The 19,574-nt window shown below is 36.8% G+C and overlaps 1 protein-coding gene across 4 annotated transcripts in view; it reads left to right on the plus strand.

Moving 5' to 3' along the window:
- LOC100377949 (leucine-rich repeat flightless-interacting protein 2-like) overlaps positions 1-19,574 on the plus strand; it is a 45,778-nt gene that overhangs the window by 7,426 nt on the left and 18,778 nt on the right. For 3 of the 4 annotated variants that reach the window (XM_006824553.3, XM_078005523.2, XM_078005524.2), the window contains exons 2-4: positions 15,635-15,721; positions 17,603-17,677; positions 18,530-18,652. In XM_006824553.3, coding sequence (XP_006824616.1) covers positions 15,635-15,721; positions 17,603-17,677; positions 18,530-18,652 — 285 coding nt within the window. Of the gene's footprint in view, positions 1-6,752; positions 6,830-15,634; positions 15,722-17,602; positions 17,678-18,529; positions 18,653-19,574 lie in introns of those variants that run through there. The other variant, XM_078005525.2, reaches the window with a different exon arrangement.

The raw sequence follows: 19,574 nt of genomic DNA on the forward strand, positions 1-19,574 counted from the left end.
GACACTTGAATGATTAGCTTGTTTGTAAACAGCCAGTGTATGTGTATAGTGAGACAGCAATGTTTGTTTGTTGATTATTCCCAGTTGGTTTGTTTGCAAAACAATGGAAGCCATGGCTCTCTGTGTCCACAGCAGTGCTGGGCTAAAATGGAAGCAGTTTTCCTTGGACAACTCATTGAGACTGCTGTCAAATTGCGTATGTTTGGACTAGGTCACCCAAACGTGCACTGGGTGTTTACATCACAATGATAATAATAGTGTTAAAGGTATTAAGTATGAATGAATCAGTGAGCAGAGAAACACACTTAGAAACAGCTCTTAGGAATAATGGAGACACCTTTTAATGAACTTTATTACAGACAAAGCATTGCTCAAATTTCAGTGTGACCTTAGCAATCTTGAGATTAGTCATTATGACAAGGTTCATTTTAGCTCTCACATGGTGATGATATAAACAATGGCTTTCCAATTATACAAACATATACACGAAATAACATTTCTGAGTGAGACAAGAGACAGAGAAAGCTTGAATTCAAAAATATTGTCACTGTCTTTTTCCCATCTTAAAAAGCTGTTAACTCGAAATTGTCTCGAATAAAAAGATGCTGGAATTTGTTTTTGACTGGCACTAACACATCAGTGTAATCTGGCGTGTTGCAGGTTTCAATAATTTTTCCTGTGTGCCATTGTTTTGTTTGTTTATCTAGGTAGTTAGTTTTCCCAGAGTGAAAGTTGACCTGTCAAACATTGATGACACTGTCTGACACTTGTTTTATACTAGGGGTCTCAATAATCTTGTGACATCTTCCAAACAGCTGTCCATCAGAAACAAATAAGAGTGCTTAAGATAAATATACCAGAACCAGATGAAGAGAAATGAGAAGGGATTGTGAAAGGATGGCCAACCTCCATTTAACCCTTGGCGAGTTAATATTTTAATCATAGAATGCTTCGGCCTTGGCTTTTTTCAAAAGTGAATGTTTCAGCTCTGCATGTCTTCTCATAGGATTATAGGAAGTTTTGGCCACGGAGGTTTTGTATTTTAACAAGAGTGACGTGTTTATATTTATTTATTCATATATCGTATGTTATTAGCATATAAATATAAACTTTATCTGGCGTTGACAGGTTTAGCAAGAAGTTCATGCATATGACACTGTTGTCGGTACATTGTCTTGTGATCTGGGTTTGCGACATTTTGTAACTCGTAGAGTGCAAATTAAAAGGATTTATTAATTGGTGTTTAAATATAACAACTCAAGAATATATCACTCAAAAGTATTTTAAAAACACTCAAAACATTCGCCCATTGAAAAAAGCTGCAGTCAAAACTTCCGTCCACCATTATTTCTTCCTGTCAAAATGTATGGAATGCAAATTGTTGTATTTAAGTAAGTGACAATATATCAGATCAGAATTTGTTAACAGTTCCTACGTTGTCTAATTCATCCATTTCTGAAGTTACTCTATTTCACAATTCCCACAATTGTTTACATGATTGTACAATTAATATTGAATAAAGTCCAATAAAGAAAACAACAAATACATACATGCATATGCATATGGGTAAAATGGTAAGCTTAGATACCTAATAATATAAGTATGTAGTTCAATGTTCTCACCAACCCAACCCAACCCAACCAATATTGATGAGTTAATGAACTCATTACACACATCACAAATCATTTCCAGGTGCAATTTAGTCTTGTTTATTTCATATTATCAAATTCAAAATAAAAAATACTAGTACTACAGTGTTTCAAATATTTATTCTTATGTTGATGGTCGGCCCTCTCAGTGGTGGTCGCTGAGATTGAGTGCCGGTCAGGGACAGCCAGCATGCTGGGAACCCTGGTAGTTTTTAAGCTTAACAAGAACTGTTCTGACTGAACTGTTCAATTCTGACTAAACTTGATTTAAAGTTGATTCAATATCCCTTGAACTGTTACGATTAAACTTTTATTCTAAAAATGTACGTTTTCTCTAAATTTATAAATACTTGAAGTTTCTGGTCTTGCTTTGTGCATATTCTATACTGTAGATTGAAGGAGATGATGGGGGGGGGGGGGGGTTGGTTTAAAATGTCTTCTGTGTTTATATGAAGTATTTGCTGTGTTTTATTGAAATTTTTGTTTTTAGTTTTCATGTAGTTTCAGCCATGTAATTGTATCTGCTTTCAGTACATTTTTTTTTCTGTTCACTACCGTACTTCCATATGGTTTAAATGTTTTAATTGTATTCACTCAAGTTAAATTGTAACCCTGTTAAAATAATACATTTATCTGCAAAACAAAATCTGCTTATCTAATACACACACATCTGTCAGTCTGTGGTGAACTACGTCCATTTCCATCATACATTTGTTAACACACTTTTGTCAACTTGGTATTTTCAGGGGTATATTTCTTCATACTTGCTTCAAATCTGAGTCTAGAGTAGAGAGAAGATCTGCATATCAATAAATATACTAGTTAAATTTAGTGGATATTTCCCTGTCTGTAGGAACTCCCATAGTTTCCTATATCGATTTATATGTACATTTGTCTGGTTTCTCATGTTTATTCACAGATACTGTATTTGCTGTATTAGAAGTGCATTAAAATACGTAATATTTTAGTTATTTTGTATACAACACATGTCATTTTGGGTTTATATGTGCTTTTATTGGAGATGTGCTTCTAATAAGGAAATATATCATGCAATATTTCCATTGCAGGCTCTAAAATACAGTACAGTGCTTGTATTAAATGTTGAATCTGTGTTTCAATGTAGAGTTAATACCTGTCTGCATGTCCCAGGGTTATGAGGCTATGCATCATTCTGCCCACCAGTTGGGTTTAATTAACCAAAATGAGTGATATCACCACAGATTTAACTGATTTTATATTATAATAACAATGATGAATTCCCAACAGTGCCATATTGGATTCAGAGTTGATTCTACATACACCTTCAGTAGTGTACACACTAATTCTCTGTTCATTGTTGTCGTATCAACTAAGAGAAAGAATAAACTAGATGTGAATGTAGCGCTGTATGTTTATCTGTAAACCTTGTCTCTAAGCCAGCAGCTGTATGCCTTGGGCTATTGGCAGAAATGAAATATTGTGATTTGAAAAATTAATCAACATTCTAATCCCACTGAGACTGTGCATCAAAGAACTGATAATATTTCTCTTAATTTGAGTCGCATGGTCAGTTTCTAAAGTTGTACCTACATGTATTTTCACACATGGATGCAGTTCACTATATCATTGCACTTGTATCTCTCACTTTTGCCTTTGACATTCAGCCCTGTTGATGCCCACCTTTGACATTCTGCCCTGTTGATGCCCGCCTTTGACATCCATCTCTGTTGATGCCCACCTTTGACATCTAGCCCTGTTGATGCAAGCCTTTGACATTCTGCCTTATTGATGGCCTGCCTTTGACATCCAGCCCTGCTGATGCCAACCTTTGACATTCTGCCCTGTTGATGCCCCACCTTTGACATCCAGCCCTGTTGATGCCCGCCTTTGACATCCAGCCCTGTTGATGCCCGCCTTTGACATCCAGCCCTGCTGATGCCCACCTTGGACATTCTGCCCTGTTGATGCCCCACCTTTGACAATCCTTTTGCTGTCCACCTTTATGTCAGCCCTGTTGATGCCCACCTTGGACATTCTGCCCTGTTGATGCCCCACCTTTGACATTCAGTCCTTTTGCTGTCCACCTTTATGTCAGCCCTGTTGATGCCCGTCTTTGACATCCAGTCCTGTTGATGCCCACCTTTGACATCCATCTCTGTTGATGCCCACCTTGGACATTCTGCCCTGTTGATGCCCCACCTTTGACAATCCTTTTGCTGTCCACCTTTATGTCAGCCCTGTTGATGCCCACCTTGGACATTCTGCCCTGTTGATGCCCCACCTTTGACATTCAGTCCTTTTGCTGTCTACCTTTTATGTCCAGCCCTGTTGATGCCCACCTTTGACATTCTGCCGTATTGATGCCTGCCTTTGACATCCAGCCCTGTTGATGCTAACCTTTGACATCCAGCCCTGTTGATGCTAACCTTTGACATCCAGCCCTGTTGATGCTAACCTTTGACATCCAGCCCTGTTGATGCTAACCTTTGACATCCAGTCCTGTTGATGCCCCACCTTTGACATTCAGTCCTTTTGCTGTCCACCTTTTATGTCCAGCCCTGTTGATGCCCACCTTTGACATTCTGCCATATTGATGCCTGCCTTTGACATCCAGCCCTGTTGATGCCTGCCTTTGACATCCAGCCCTGTTATTGCCCACCTTTGACATTCTGCCCTGTTGATGCAAGCCTTTGACATTCTGCCCTGTTGATGCAAGCTTTTGACATTCTGCCCTATTGATGGCCTGCCTTTGACATCCAGTCCTGTTGATGCCAACCTTTGACATTCTGCCCTGTTGATGCCAACCTTTGACATTCTGCCCTGTTGATGCCCGCCTTTGACATCCATCTCTGTTGATACCCACCTTTGACATCTAGCCCTGTTGATGCAAGCCTTTGACATTCTGCCTTATTGATGGCCTGCCTTTGACATCCAGTCCTGTTGATGCCACCAACCTTTGACATTCTGCCCTGTTGATGCCCCACCTTTGACAGTCCTTTTGCTGTCCACCTTTATTTCCAGCCCTGTCGATGCCCGTCTTTGACATCCAGCCCTGTTGATGCCTGCCTTTGACATCCAGCCCTGTTGATGCCCACCTTTGACATTCTGCTTCTTTGATGCCCGCCTTTGACATCCAGCCCTGTTGATGCCCGCCTTTGACATCCAGCCCTGTTGATGCCCGCCTTTGACATCCAGCCCTGTTGATGCCCACCTTTGACATCCATCTCTGTTGATGTCCACCTTTGACATCTAGCCCTGTTGATGCAAGCCTTTGACATTCTGCCTTATTGATGGCCTGCCTTTGACATCCAGTCCTGTTGATGCCAACCTTTGACAATCCTTTTGCTGTCCACCTTTATGTCAGCCCTGTTGATGCCCCACCTTTGACAATCCTTTTGCTGTCCACCTTTATGTCAGCCCTGTTGATGCCCACCTTGGACATTCTGCCCTGTTGATGCCCCACCTTTGACAATCCTTTTGCTGTCCACCTTTATGTCAGCCCTGTTGATGCCCACCTTTGACATTCTGCCGTATTGATGCCTGCCTTTGACATCCAGCCCTGTTGATGCTAACCTTTGACATCCAGCCCTGTTGATGCCCGCCTTTGACATCCTGCCCTGTCGATGCCCGTCTTTGACATCCAGTCCTGTCGATGCCCACCTTTGACATCCAGTCCTGTTGATGCTCACCTTTGACATCCAGTCCTGTTGATGCCCGTCTTTGACATCCAGCTCTGTTGTTGCCCGTCTTTGACATCCAGCCCTGTCGATGCCCGTCTTTGACATCCAGCCCTGTCGATGCCCGTCTTTGACATCCAGCCCTGTCGATGCCCGTCTTTGACATCCAGCCCTGTTGATGCCCACCTTTGACATCCAGCTCTGTTGATGCCCGCCTTTGACATCCAGCTCTGTTGATGCCCGCCTTTGACATCCAGTCCTGTTGATGCCCACCTTTGACATCCAGTCCTGTTGATGCCCACCTTTGACATCCAGTCCTGTTGATGCCCGCCTTTGACATCCAGCCCTGTTGATGCCCGCCTTTGACATTCTGCTCTGTTGATGCCCGCCTTTGTCATCCAGCTCTGTTGATGCCCGCCTTTGACATCCAGCTCTGTTGATGCCCGCCTTTGACATCCAGCCCTGTCAATGCCCGTCTTTGACATCCAGCCCTGTTGATGCCCGCTTTTGACATCCAGCTCTGTTGATGCCTGCCTTTGACATCCAGCTCTGTTGATGCCCGCCTTTGACATCCAGCTCTGTCGATGCCCGCCTTTGACATCCAGCCCTGTCGATGCCCGTCTTTGACATCCAGCCCTGTCGATGCCCGTCTTTGACATCCAGCCCTGTTGATGCCCGCCTTTGACATCCAGCCCTGTTGATGCCCGCCTTTGACATCCAGCCCTGTTGATGCCCGCCTTTGACATCCAGCCCTGTTGATGCCCGCACTCATGTACGTGTAGTTTTCATGACTGCCATTTACGTACAGCCATTTTTGTACACATACAATGTATGATAGACTTCAATGATGTTTTCAGGATTTTTGAAAATCAAACTATCCTAAAACTACCCCAGTAATTGTTACAGAAATACCAAGGCCATCCTAAAATTTTATGTTTTTACTAAAGTTACAAGTTTATATTTTAACACATTAATAATAAGTACTTAATATTTTTACTTGACTGTGCCATGAAGTATTCCACTTCCCACAAAGCAGTCTGTAAATCCAAGATTTACATCGCATGATATACTGGTATGTAAACATTGTACATTTCGTGTCATATAGCATGTCTACGTATTCTATATTGGATGACATTTACAACCACTATGCATGTAATATGTAATGAATATATGATATATTAGAAATTAAAGAAATATTCACTTATTTAATATTGATATTTTAAAATCCTAATCATCCTTGATGCAATGTAAATTCCACCTAATTCAAATGTCATGGCTGAAACATTCAACACTAGACACATTTACATGAATGCATACTCGGCATAGTACAGAAATGACCAGCCCCTAGCACTCACACTGAGATTCTATATTAAGACTATGCGACTACCACTGTTGAAACATAAGGAAGCGCCAGTAGACTTTTTATCTCTGGGATCAGGTTTACATATTTTGATTTGAATCATGTAGAGGTTACGTGTAATACAAGAGATTTTACTGATGGGGGCCATTGTCTGTCTTCTGGTGGTAGGTGTTTTCTCGTATTTTTTTAACCGAGGACAAAACAGTTGTGCTGGACTGTATAGCCATCTAACAATAATGAATGACCTAGCTTGATAGTAGTAATTTGTCTAAACGCAGTAAAACAGATCGACTTGTTTAATATTAACCTATTTCATAGTTTGTTGTGTAATTATATCTGGTGATTTATGCAGTATGTTACGTAATCCAAGTGATGATATTTTGATTTATGATGTCTGTCATTAGTATGACTCTTTGCTGTCCTGTGTACACATAACCTGTGTACTGTGTGGGTTCTTTGACCCATACTAGTCCAAACCTGATACCTCTTGCCAATCCACATTTGAATACTACCATTTTGTCGTTAACTGTTGTCGTGATCGTTACCTGTTTGCTTAATATATTGCTTTGCGACGCACTAATGAATATTAAACCTCCAAGTTGGTTTTCTTTTATCAGTAGATTTCTAAGCCTGGTTTTATCCTTAAATACTACCAGTAGCTGATTTGTGTTGGGCAGGGTCAGAGTCATGTAGCTTTTAAATCTCCCTTTTTTTTAGCTCCACTGTCAACGTTGTCGAGCAGAGCTTATCATATGATTGTTTGTCATCGTCTGTGTCAACTTTTTCGACTTCTTCTTGAAAATTACAAGTCTGATTGCTTATTTTGTTGGTGTTGACCTCACTTAGAGTTATCTTTAATTCACTAATTTTGATGAATATTTTTGTCATTTTTAGTAAAAAGTTATATTTTCGACTTCTTGTTGAAAACGGCAAGTCTGATTGCTTTGATATTATACATATAGGTACCTCAGGTGACCCTTTCTCAGATTTGTTCATTTTGTGATGACATCTTCAATTTTCTAATTGATATGTGCATTGCTAACAGCGAGCTATCTCAGCCGAGAGGCTGCTTGGATTTTATTTGAGTCCTTTCTAGGTTGTCAGTGTAGAGTAGAAATAATGTGTAGAAGTTGGGAGTCATGTAAAAAAACAACTAAGAATGGCCATGAATTATGAGGCTAGGAAGTAGAGTAATAAAGGCACTGTTAAAAATGATTACAAAACATACACAATCTTATGATGCACATTCCCATAGTGAAGATGAGCTTCCAGGAAATAACTAAGGATAGGATGGGGTAGGATATTTTGAATACATGCACAATACATGTCGCATAAACTCCAACAAACAGGAATACAATCTGAACAAACAAAATGAGTAAAACAATTCTAAAATGTTAAAAACAAACTGTGCTTACGGTAAATGTGAAGCCAGGAGCTTGGTTTCAAATAAAATATGCACAACTGAAACTATTGCAGTGTGAAATGTACACAGTACATCTATTTTCACTTCCTTGTACATGTATGTACATAATATTCTTCATTATTTGCTATATTATTGTATAACAAGTGGAATTGTTGTGTAATTTTTTGTTGAAATAGTTTTCATTTGAATTAGTTTTCATGGTAATGGAATGAACTTCATCTTGAGCTATAGTAGGAAGTTAATCTGCTTGGTGGATTACTTGTAAAAGTGTGGCATTATCTGGCATGTGATCTTGCTTGAATTGTATCATGACTGTGGTGCCCCTATATTAATGACCTTTGATAGGATAGACTTCCATGTTCTGTTATGTTTATTGATGTATGGTCCCATGAGTGTGAAATGAGTTTATTTATGTTCATAGCTGACCAGGATTTAACTCCCTGGGTATGAACAACGTTTTCTCATTCTTCCACCTGTGCAATGTACCAGTTGTAATATGCACGATTTGTTCTGGGTTGAAATTTCCAAATAGTGTAAATAATTTTTCCCCATTTCAGGTCTTTTTTTTTGGAAACAAACAACTTTTAAAATATTGGGGAAGGAGAGAGAGGGCACTTATAACAAATTTTAATATTCTGTGATAAAAAATGTGTGGCACCCAAGAAATTAAAATTACACCATTTAAAGTATAATATCATGTAAAACTTTATTATCATAACAATAATTAAATTTGAAAATAGTAATGTGTGCATTATGCTGTTACATTGGGGTACTGTGTAAAACAATTCCATCATACTAGATTATAAATAGATGCAAGTCTGTATTTTATGTTGAAGAAGGTCATATCTGTGGTGTATGGTATTACAGTGCCCTGTGTGTAAGTACACCACATGTGTATTATTATAGCTCAGTGTCACCTGATACACAAGTGATGCCATGGTCTGTATTATCCTGGAATTAAAGAAATTAATCAAAGCATGATGCAGAAGTTCCTTCAACTTAAAAAAGATGACTAAGATGAAAATTAAGTTCTCGCGGTTTTTACCATTGCTCTTTCAGGTACACTGTATACAGTGTACAGTATACACTTTGTACGTGTGGTGATATATATATATATTGTGAGATATGTTTACTATACAGAAACATAGCCCTTTGTGTTAAGTGACACCTTTTTTATTCAAATCGATTGTAAATTACCAGGTACCCATGGTTGGTACTACCAGTCATATTGATCGTTTGGATTGCCCGAGATCGTGTCACTGGAAAATAAAGTACGTTTGACCTGGGACAAGACCCTTGCAAGCAAAGGTACACAGTGCTCTGTTGTTGTGAAAACTTATAGCCTCATAGTTTAGTTTTTTCTTTTCATATTGAGATTAATAATACAACATTGAAGTTGTTTAGTTTGTAAAGTAATATCTCTGAATGGTCACTTTGTTATCACACCTACTGGTAACACTATATGCGATCACTAAACAAATACCCGTTCATTCATGGTATATGTGTGCTTTTTATTTCTGAATACCGGTAGTAATTTATACGGCTCTGGTGTTCAGATATATATTTTTAGTTCAAGAATTTTCTGGGTGTCATTTTATTTAAATCATACTTGATATTGGTATGATAATTTATGTGCGATCAAATGTGTATACTGTGGAATACTTTATGTTCGCTGGAATTTATTTTCGCTGAAAAGGCTTTTTGGGTGTTTTGTGTGGAATTTATTTTCACTGATTTTTGATGAGTTTAATGTGAAAGATAGGAAAACAAGTATATTCGCTGGATTTTATTTTCACGGAATCATCCCTTCAGCGAAAATAGCGAAAATAAATTCCAAGCGAAAATAAAGTATTCTATACAAGATTCTTCATAGTTTGTGTTGTTTACAAATACTTGTAAAAATGTCTGTTTTATGCTTTAATTTCTTAAAAAATTCCAATCCGCTTCTTGATCCATAGTGGTAACTGTATTCCATTCTTTTTTCTCATATTTTTCAATATTTCTGGAAATTTACCCTAATTTTGGAGCTAACAGATAAAATTTGAGTCAATTTTCAGTTTTTACTCAAAAAATTAGACTATTTTTGTCCCAATCTTCTTAAGGAAAGTGCAAACTATAAATGAGACTATTTTGTGAATTTGTGATGAAAGGAGGCAATTGGTGGTGAAAATACTGAGTTGTCATAACAATAATAGTATTATATATCAGCATCAACTACATGTCTCCACTTGTCATGATGTCCAGCTTCAAGGGCTGCCACTCATGTCCTAAAATCACAGGTCATAAAGTGATAGCAAATATTTAATTAAAAAAGTAAGAAATGATCCTGAAATGCTACCCTGTGTATCTGGCATCAATAACTACCGGTAGATTCAAAATTACAAGAATTTGAACAATTAATTAATAATAAAGCTCATCTAACTGCAAAGTGGTTTGAAAAAGATCAAAATTACTACAAATTCCTGTTTGTGGATAATATCATCTCCTGACTTTATGCGTACACTATACTTCCTATATTAACCAGTACATGTCAGTGTTCTCCCCAGGCTCGGAGGCAAGCATGGCGGTCTAATTTGCATGCTAATTTGCATACTAATTTGCATACTTTTCAGGATTCACTTTCACAAAAACAAACATACAAGACAGTATTAAAATGTATGAGAGACTTTATTTAAATTACATAATACTTTACATAATGTACCATAATTTGACAAGATCGTCATTTAATGTGAACTGTTCCATAAAACTTAGTCTAAACTATTCCTTCTGACTTTGTTGTGCTCCAAACATTGGCTGCCTTACTGTAGTTAAACTCGTCATAGACGTGCACGGGACTTTGTTCCATAAAGAAGATCCACTCTTTGCAATCATGTTGTGCTTTGAGCATTAACTGCACAACATTCCTAGTGGGAAAAAAATGAAAAATAATAAAAAAACAACAATGAGGATTGAGGTTCAAATAAATGTAAACATAACGATTGAATTGTGCCACGATCGGGAACCCAGTGCCATATGGATAGCATTTCGTCTGCAAAACATGTTGTTTACATGTTGGTTTTGCCAGGTCAACGACACGGAGACTCGGGAATTTCGGGGAAAAAAACATGAGGTCACTATTCAATTAAAATTAAAACGTAACGATAGAATTATGTATACAAATCGGGATTCCATCGATCATAGCGCGTGATGATAGCAGCTGTCGTTCACAAGACGTTGACAAGCCGCCATCTTGGAAATACCTACACAGGTCAACATGTGACCGGAAGATTACAAAATTCGATTTATTTTTTGCTTGGACAAATTATAACATACGCGTACCCATTAATCTATGAAGATATCCATAAATAATCTAAAAAAAGTTGACAGTAACGAGTGATGTTTTTTTTTTTTCATGTCGTGTCTATACCAGCCTCGTGTCTAAGATGTTGATTGAAATCGGTGTAGGCCTACCATGTTCGGTGTTCTTACGATCGGCAAAACATACACACACTGGCATTTTATTTCTAAAATTACGAAATTTTACCTGAACAATTGACCTTAACCAGGGAAATGTCTTTTTCGACGACTCATCAAAACCAGCCTCGCGCCGTTTTCGTGTTTCTACACGCTTCCGTTTTTGTGCTGTGCTAGCGGTGATTGTACGTTTTAGCCGGGCGGCATCACCTTTTTTTCCTTTACATGTTGTGTCAAATAGCATCTCGGTGTTTGCAACTTGAGTGACAATTTGTTCCCCATTGACAGCGTCTGTACTTCACACGTGTTTAACAATGGGACTGTTTAATTTGCCCCGGCAAGTTCAAACCGCCGTGGCGTAGAAGGTGATAATTTATGCAGTGCTACGTGTGAGCGGGTCAAATGGATGTAAACAATGCATCCTATTAGCATGGTGGTGAAGTTGTAAGCATGGCGGTCCGAGCTCAAGCGTGGCGGCCGGGTCGCCAAGCATGGCGGTGCCGCCATGCTTTGTTCTATGTGGGGAGAACACTGCATGTATACAAGTTCTAAGCTGGAAATGTGTTGATTACTGGATAAATATGTTTACATTTCTGTCTTCTGCCATGTGTGGTGCTTTCCCCAACAGTATTTTCAGATGTACCTTGGCTAATTTTGTTCAAACTTGATTTGATTATTATTCGATTTACTGATGCACATTTTTTTTTTGCCAATTTGATTCAAGATTGCCTATTGGTGGCCATTTTGTGTTATTACCTGTACCATCTTATTACCACCATGCCTGTACGTAGTATTTTGCCTGTCCTTGTTAATTTATAGGATATTCTCAGACACATTTTGTACAAAATCTTTGCAGAAACTTTGAGCTGACATTTTAACACTTCAGATAACAAACCATTATAAATGGTAACAAATCAGAAATGCATGGAAACAACAGAATGTTAAAGACCGACATGGTATATAAACATGTGCTGTCGGAGTCACTATTCAAATGAAGTCGCCCTCACCCACAGCAACAACAGTGAATGTAAGCTCCACAAAAACACGAGAAACAGTGATTCATTGCATTATATATTTTATATTTTTCAGACGTGAATGGCACCATGAATGTTCAGGGAAGCCATAAATAAAAATAGCAGTCAATTTGACAGCACAACCATTTTCTTTTGCCAATAAAATGTGTTACAAAACCGTGGAGATTTAAATTTGCTGTCATTGTGTACGCCCACTTCATTTTGAAAATGTCTGATTATCATACGAGGTGAAATAAACACCAGTTGTTTGTTTCTGTTTACAATAGGATGCATTACAAAAGGTAAACATGGATGAGCCTTTTTGCAACAAGGGGCAGGAATCAAAACCAGGCAGAATATTATGTAATGTGTCTGAAAATGTTATTGTTATGTATGGTATATTATTTTAAGTCATGAACGCCCATAATTTGGTTTGAAATCAATAAACGGCATTCATAAGCCGATCCCAACAATTTTGCCTGTGGTTATAAGTGCACTTGATGTACCTTTTCTTGAACACCTGTTCGTATGCTGGTGTATGGTCGATCAACATTCTCATTCCAGTTTTACATACATACAAGGTTCACTATAGCTGAAACAGTGGTTATAAACATTTGCTACTCAGTATCCCCACACAATGTACCTATTTACATACATAATTTCAAGAAATACCAGTATGTGACATGATAGGCTGAACATGAAATGAACTTTAGTCGTGTTGTTGATTATTTGCCAACCAAAAATCACAAACTTCTTCTAAGACTTTGCATTTAGTAAACATTTTCTAGATTACTCCATGGGTTGCCATAAGGGTTGACCACACACTATGTAATTTTTGCTGAATCGAAGAACCAGAAAACTTGATTGTAAAACAAGTAGGTTACTTTCGCTCTGTCATCCTTGAAATAAAGATAGCGACAAAATATAGGCTAACGAGTTTACAGCAACTGCGACCGGATATGAAAATTAGTCATATAAACAGGAAATGTAATAGGGATCTTGAATACATTGTATAATTTGTTGCGCATGTTAATGTTATGACTTTGTATTTTTAAATCAAATATTTTATTTTATGGTTTGAAAACACCAATTGATATATATAAGAAGCAAAAAAAACCCTGGTTACTAGCAATGATAGCAACAATATATGACTCTAAACTTACGATTTCCCTGTAGAATGAAAAAATAGTATGTTCAAAGCAGCTGTTGCCTATGAAAGGTAATAAGTAAAATACGTGAACGGATGTGTTTTATTTCACCTCGGTCTGAGAATTCACGCTTGTCGTATTTATATATTCTACGCAACATGGTTTATGTCTGTGAATATATATTTTGAACATTGCCACATGGACAATGTCACTCTTGAAGACTCTGCATATTTGACTTGAATTTGATTCCCACTGCCTCATCATCAGAAATGAATTGTTTATTATACATAGCTCAGATCAGATCAGTAACTATACACATAAACAAGAGGCAAGCGCAGCCGTCAACTTTCTGCATACAAGGAACGATTGACAGTTGCTGTCGTTGAATAATCAGTCAAATCAGAATACTAAGCTCGGCCCATCCCATGGGACATAACTGAGGCTAGTAAATGAATGTCAGGACAAATGTAAATTGAATTCTTGTGACCCAAAGGTCGCCTGCAGGTCAAACCCAAATTCATGACTACTGTAAAAGCATTAATTATTCACTGGGTTTTAATTTCACTGTTTTCACTGATGTAAAATAACAATAAAACTCATTGTTTTCTTGATAAATTCATGAAATATCAGTGAAAATGAATGGTTTTACAGTATCTTAACAATTTGACAATAACATTGTTATTTTCACCTATAACCATATAAAAAAAAATTCTATTTATAGCACAGTGAATCAATTTGTCCTTTGACCCCGTAATTAACCTTTGGACTAATGCACTCATATGAACCACCTGTTTGTGGGCTTATTATGTGTATTGTTAAAATGAAAGGGTACATAATGTGATCAGTGGCAGCAGGGTTAGTGTAACATGACGAATAAATGTTTCACTTGACCATGTAGTTCAACACTTCACTGCAAATATCTGGATTTAAGTTTCACTAAAGGATAGATTCCCTGTGTCACACTCTGATGAAGGGTTCAAAGGTTACAATGTATGAGGGTTGGGTGGTTTTGATATCTTAATAACAAAAGTAATCATAACAATACATGTAGTTTTTGAAGATGGCAAGAACCAGTGCATGTATATGTATATGTATAGTCAGTTGATGTAAAAAATAATAAAATTCACCAGTGAACAATATTATTTGGTTTAGTGGGGCTTTCATTTTCACAGAACTGCCAGTTAGCCATTTCTGTGGATATACATGTATAACACCAGTTATTTCTACCTCTTATTTGAACTACTAGTACATTAACAACTGCCTGAATTTCATTGAAAGAAATAATTGAGTACTGTAAATGCATTAATTATTGACTGGGTTTTGATTTTGCTATTTTCACTGAAAAATAAAATCCCTGAAATTAAATCTACATGTAAAATAACAAATTTGTGAAATTAAATCACAGGGAATATGCTAAATAGTGAAATTAAATGTCAGTGAAAATAAATGGTTTAACAGTACCGGTAATTCTTATTTAAGTGCCAGGACCTTAATTGGTCATGCATAATGCTGATTGCTGGACTATGTATGTGTTCATTTCAAGTCAACTCTTAATTGATGCTTGCAATGATTACTATCCTGCACCTTTGGGCTATATATTATAGACAGCATCAAGTTTTATTAACCTTATTTGGCATTAGAAGAAACTCAACATGGTGTCATGTCAGCAGGGTTCCTCCTTGGTCAATGTAATATACAAAGCTCTGTTGTTATGCAAATTATATGCTTCAATTTCTAATTTGATGGAGGACCCTAGGTCTGCCCCCATGACATCTATGTATTGTTTCTCCTACCTGCATTATTTACTGGTACATGTATTTATATATAGACCATCATCATCATCTCATCTCTTACTACTTGGTGATTCCCTCTCATGTCATTGTGACGTTCGTACTTCTTTGTAACATGCTGTATGGTCTGGTGAATTTTCAGGCGGAGGCCAGACTCGCCGCGAGGCGATCGGCGAGGGCTGAAGCCAGGGAAATCAGGATGAAGGAACTGGAACGACAGCAAAAAGAGGTGAGTATTGCGTGTTGATTCTCTCTTTTCTCGTTTGTTTTATTCAACAATCGTTAACATTTCATCTATTTTAGTGCATTCATTCCTTTAATTATATTGATTAGATTTCAAATTGATGAACTCATTAAAAACATTCAGCTTTTGGAAACTTTTTGTAGGAAATCAGAAGAATCAGTCGTGTATTGTGGGAAACTGAATTTTTTCTTTCTTGCTATTGATTTGAAATGAACCTTGGCCTGAAGCAATGTCTGAACTGTCCTTTCTAGTCACAACAGTTCCATCAGTTAATTAACTATCAGCTGGGTTTTAATAATACAGTATTTTCTACATGAATAGCACTAGCAGTTTATGTAAATGTCTGACATGTGTCTAAAATATGTCATATTACAATCGGTTATTTTGCGATGGAAACATTGGAGGTGTGCTTCTGATAGAGCAAATATGGTACATGTTACAACACTTGTGTCCTAAAATACCTATGTTCAGACAAAACATTACCATTCTGTGAGTCTGAAACTAATAATCATACATTTAACAAAAGTAGTAATTTTTATTCTAGTTCACTAACATGTGCTCCCACTATAGTTGAACTCATGAACTTTGTCTCGTATAAAGAGACAATTTTAACTATTTACATGTATTTATGATTCCTGTAAGACACGTAATGGCTATATTGTCCCTTGCTATCAGTAACAATACTGGTACCAGCATTATAGACTTGTTGTCATTTATTTGTGTACTTATAACACCTTTACTGTCATAGGTCATAGATTAAATTTGATTTGATCTCCAGCTGATGCGCCTATTCCCATGAGTCCTATTGAAAGGGGAATCTTAGTGTACTGGTTGGGTGGTCAGCGTGTAGAATGATTTGTCTATGTTAAAGCTGCTTCACATGCTGTTCATATTAAATGTATTATGGAAGATGGAGAATTATTGTAAAATACTAATTTACGCTATTTTTTGCTGAAGGATGATTCAGTGAAAATACTTTTTTTCCTATATTTTACATTTAACTTGTCAAAAATCAGTGAAAATAAATTCCATACAAAACACCAAAAAAGTCTTTTCAGCAAAAATTAATTCCAGCTAAAATAAAGTATTTTACAGTATTAATGATGATGGCTAACACACTTTTGAGACACAAATTTATCTAATATTTTGTTATATAGCAACAGGGAAAACAAGTTAGTACAGGTAATTGATCTGTGATTTGAAGATTGTCTAAAAAGTTACTAAGTTTGCTACTAAAACAACCTATACAACATCCTAAAAACTTAGATACAGACGAATATTGTATTGCACATGTAGTACTACAGTACCACTGTTTGTCTAAGGAATTACCATTGTTTTGTTTGTCTAAATCAAACAACTTTGTGCAAAATTAATGATATATTATTACAAAATGTAATGTGATTTAGGAACTTTTCATTACTAAGATTGCAAAGCCACTCATAGGAAGTAATTTAAGGTGGCAACAGGTGGAAAACTTGTTAAAAATGGAACTGTGATGTTTGTAACATGTTTTTGTTTTGACATTGAAGTAATCTAGCAATGGCTTTATCCATGCAGTAAACTCCCTTGTGAATCATAAAAAAATGACAGTAAAATCACAGAAAAGTACAATATCAAGATTATTTAACTATTCAGTGTTCTAATAACTATGTTCATTCTTAAATAGAGGAGCTTGGTTGATATATTTATTTGCAGAAGATACCTTCATAAAATGTTGCTGTCGCATATGTTTTCTGCACCCATTCTTTCAAAACTGTAATGGTCACCGAATGCCAAGTGTTGGTACTTCTAGAGCTCATTTTACTTGTTGTTAGTAGTGATTTATATCAAAAAATAAATACCGGTGATGTGGATTATCTCTTTCAGGCCGAGAAGAAAATGGATGAAGAATTTGCACAGATCAGTGATGAAAAATTTGTTGGTGTCAAAAATATTGCCAAGGTAATTATGTTGAAACTGTCATGAGGGTAGTATCAATAGTAGTTGCTATGGTGATAAATATGGATGTAATAATCAAAGTTACTACCATGCAAGGAGTGTGAACTGGACAACACTATCTTTTGACTTTTCTTGGTAGTTATATAGCATTTATGTTCTTCCAGCTGTGGCAGTTCAAATGAGGGTACATTTAGAGCTTACATGACAATATCATACTGTGCCTGTCCACTGATTATAATTACGTCATGTCCATATTACTCTATGACGTCCTTTTCACCAAATTTGTTTGCATGTTTTTCTTGTATATTCTTCAATATTTCTAGAAATGAACCCTAATTTTGGAGCCAACAGGCAACATTTGCGTCAATTTTTAGTTCTTCCTCCAAAAATTTTGCTATTTTTGTCTCAAATCAAGACTGTAAAGAGAACTATTTTGTGAGTTTGTGATAAAAAGCGGGAACTGGTGGTGAATAGGTTAAATGTACTGAAAGTCATATTCACACTAGACTTGAAATGATGCAATGATAATTTTGTTGTATGCAACATGTGCCTTTCCCATTTTTGTATTGTTTGTGCTATAACTGCTCTCAGTCTTGGTGGTCATTTCAAATATAACATAAGGCCAGCTTTCAGCTTTTATAAGAATGTTAACACCACCAGTAAAAGTGTTAAGTAGCTTTATATTCATTGATTAACTCTGATAGTTATACCGCGTTTTTGTTCTTTTAGCTGTGGCATTTCAAATAGGGGTACATTTAGAGATTACATGACAATATCATACTGTGCCTGTCCACTGATTATGTTCACGTCATGTTTATTTTTCTCTATCACATCATTTTGTTCTTTTATCTTCAGCAACCTACAGCAATAATTAATGCCAGATCTATGATGACGTCTTCACAGAGCAGTCTCAGCAGTGGGACGTCACAACGAGACAATGAAGAAAACATACAGGAAATTACATCAGATGATTTGAAGGTTAGATAAGAATGGATGTCAATAAAACAGTTTCCACATATGCTCATGTTTATTGGAAATTAAGAGTTCTGTAATATCTATATTAGAAGCCACATCCCTAATAGAAAACATTTGAGAACCAAAAATTTCTCATTTCTCATATGTGTACATGCTCTAATTGAAGCCGCATCCCTTCTGTTGCATTATACCATTTTAATAGAAGTCGCTGCTTCTATTACAGATTTTACAGTATTTTGAAAACTAAACTTAAAGTTTACAGTGAGAAAGTGGTGCACCTTTAGAAAATAAGAAGTGACCATGATTCCACTGTAACTGAAAATGTTTAAATGAAAAGTACATTATTACAAACTGTAGAATACTTTGTTTACTTGGAATTTATTTTTGCTGAAGTGATGATCCAGTTAAAATAAAATCCAGCAAATATACATTTTTTCTATATTTCGAACTCAATACAAGATCCAAAAAGTCTTTTCAGCGAAAAATTAATTCCAGCTAAGTGAAGTATTTTACAGTATATGGTCGAAGGTATAATATGTAAAGAATGACATACAGTGGAACGTCGATTATCCGGACGTCGATTATCCGAAATGTTCGGTTATCCGAACCTACTGTGTGTCCCCCAAAGTTTGTATGCAGGTCTGGCTGTGTTCCGTATAATACAAAAGTCAACTGTGAACAATAAAAACTACAGTCGTCTTGTGTGATTTCCTGGTGCAACACTTTCAATAAAGCTGTTATCAACATGTAATCCGACGTCTTTCACGTGTACGTTTATTGTTTACAGTGTCAGCGCAAACAATGAAACGAATTACAGTATCCAATAATTTTCTAAATTCAGACAAGCCTATTACGCCACACCAGTGTTCCACTGTAAATAAAAAATGTCCTAAAAACACAAACTTCATCAAATGTCTTCTCCACT

Source organism: Saccoglossus kowalevskii, chromosome 7 (assembly GCF_978046115.1).
Source record: "Saccoglossus kowalevskii chromosome 7, keSacKowa6.1, whole genome shotgun sequence".
Taxonomy (NCBI): Eukaryota; Metazoa; Hemichordata; class Enteropneusta; family Harrimaniidae; genus Saccoglossus; species Saccoglossus kowalevskii.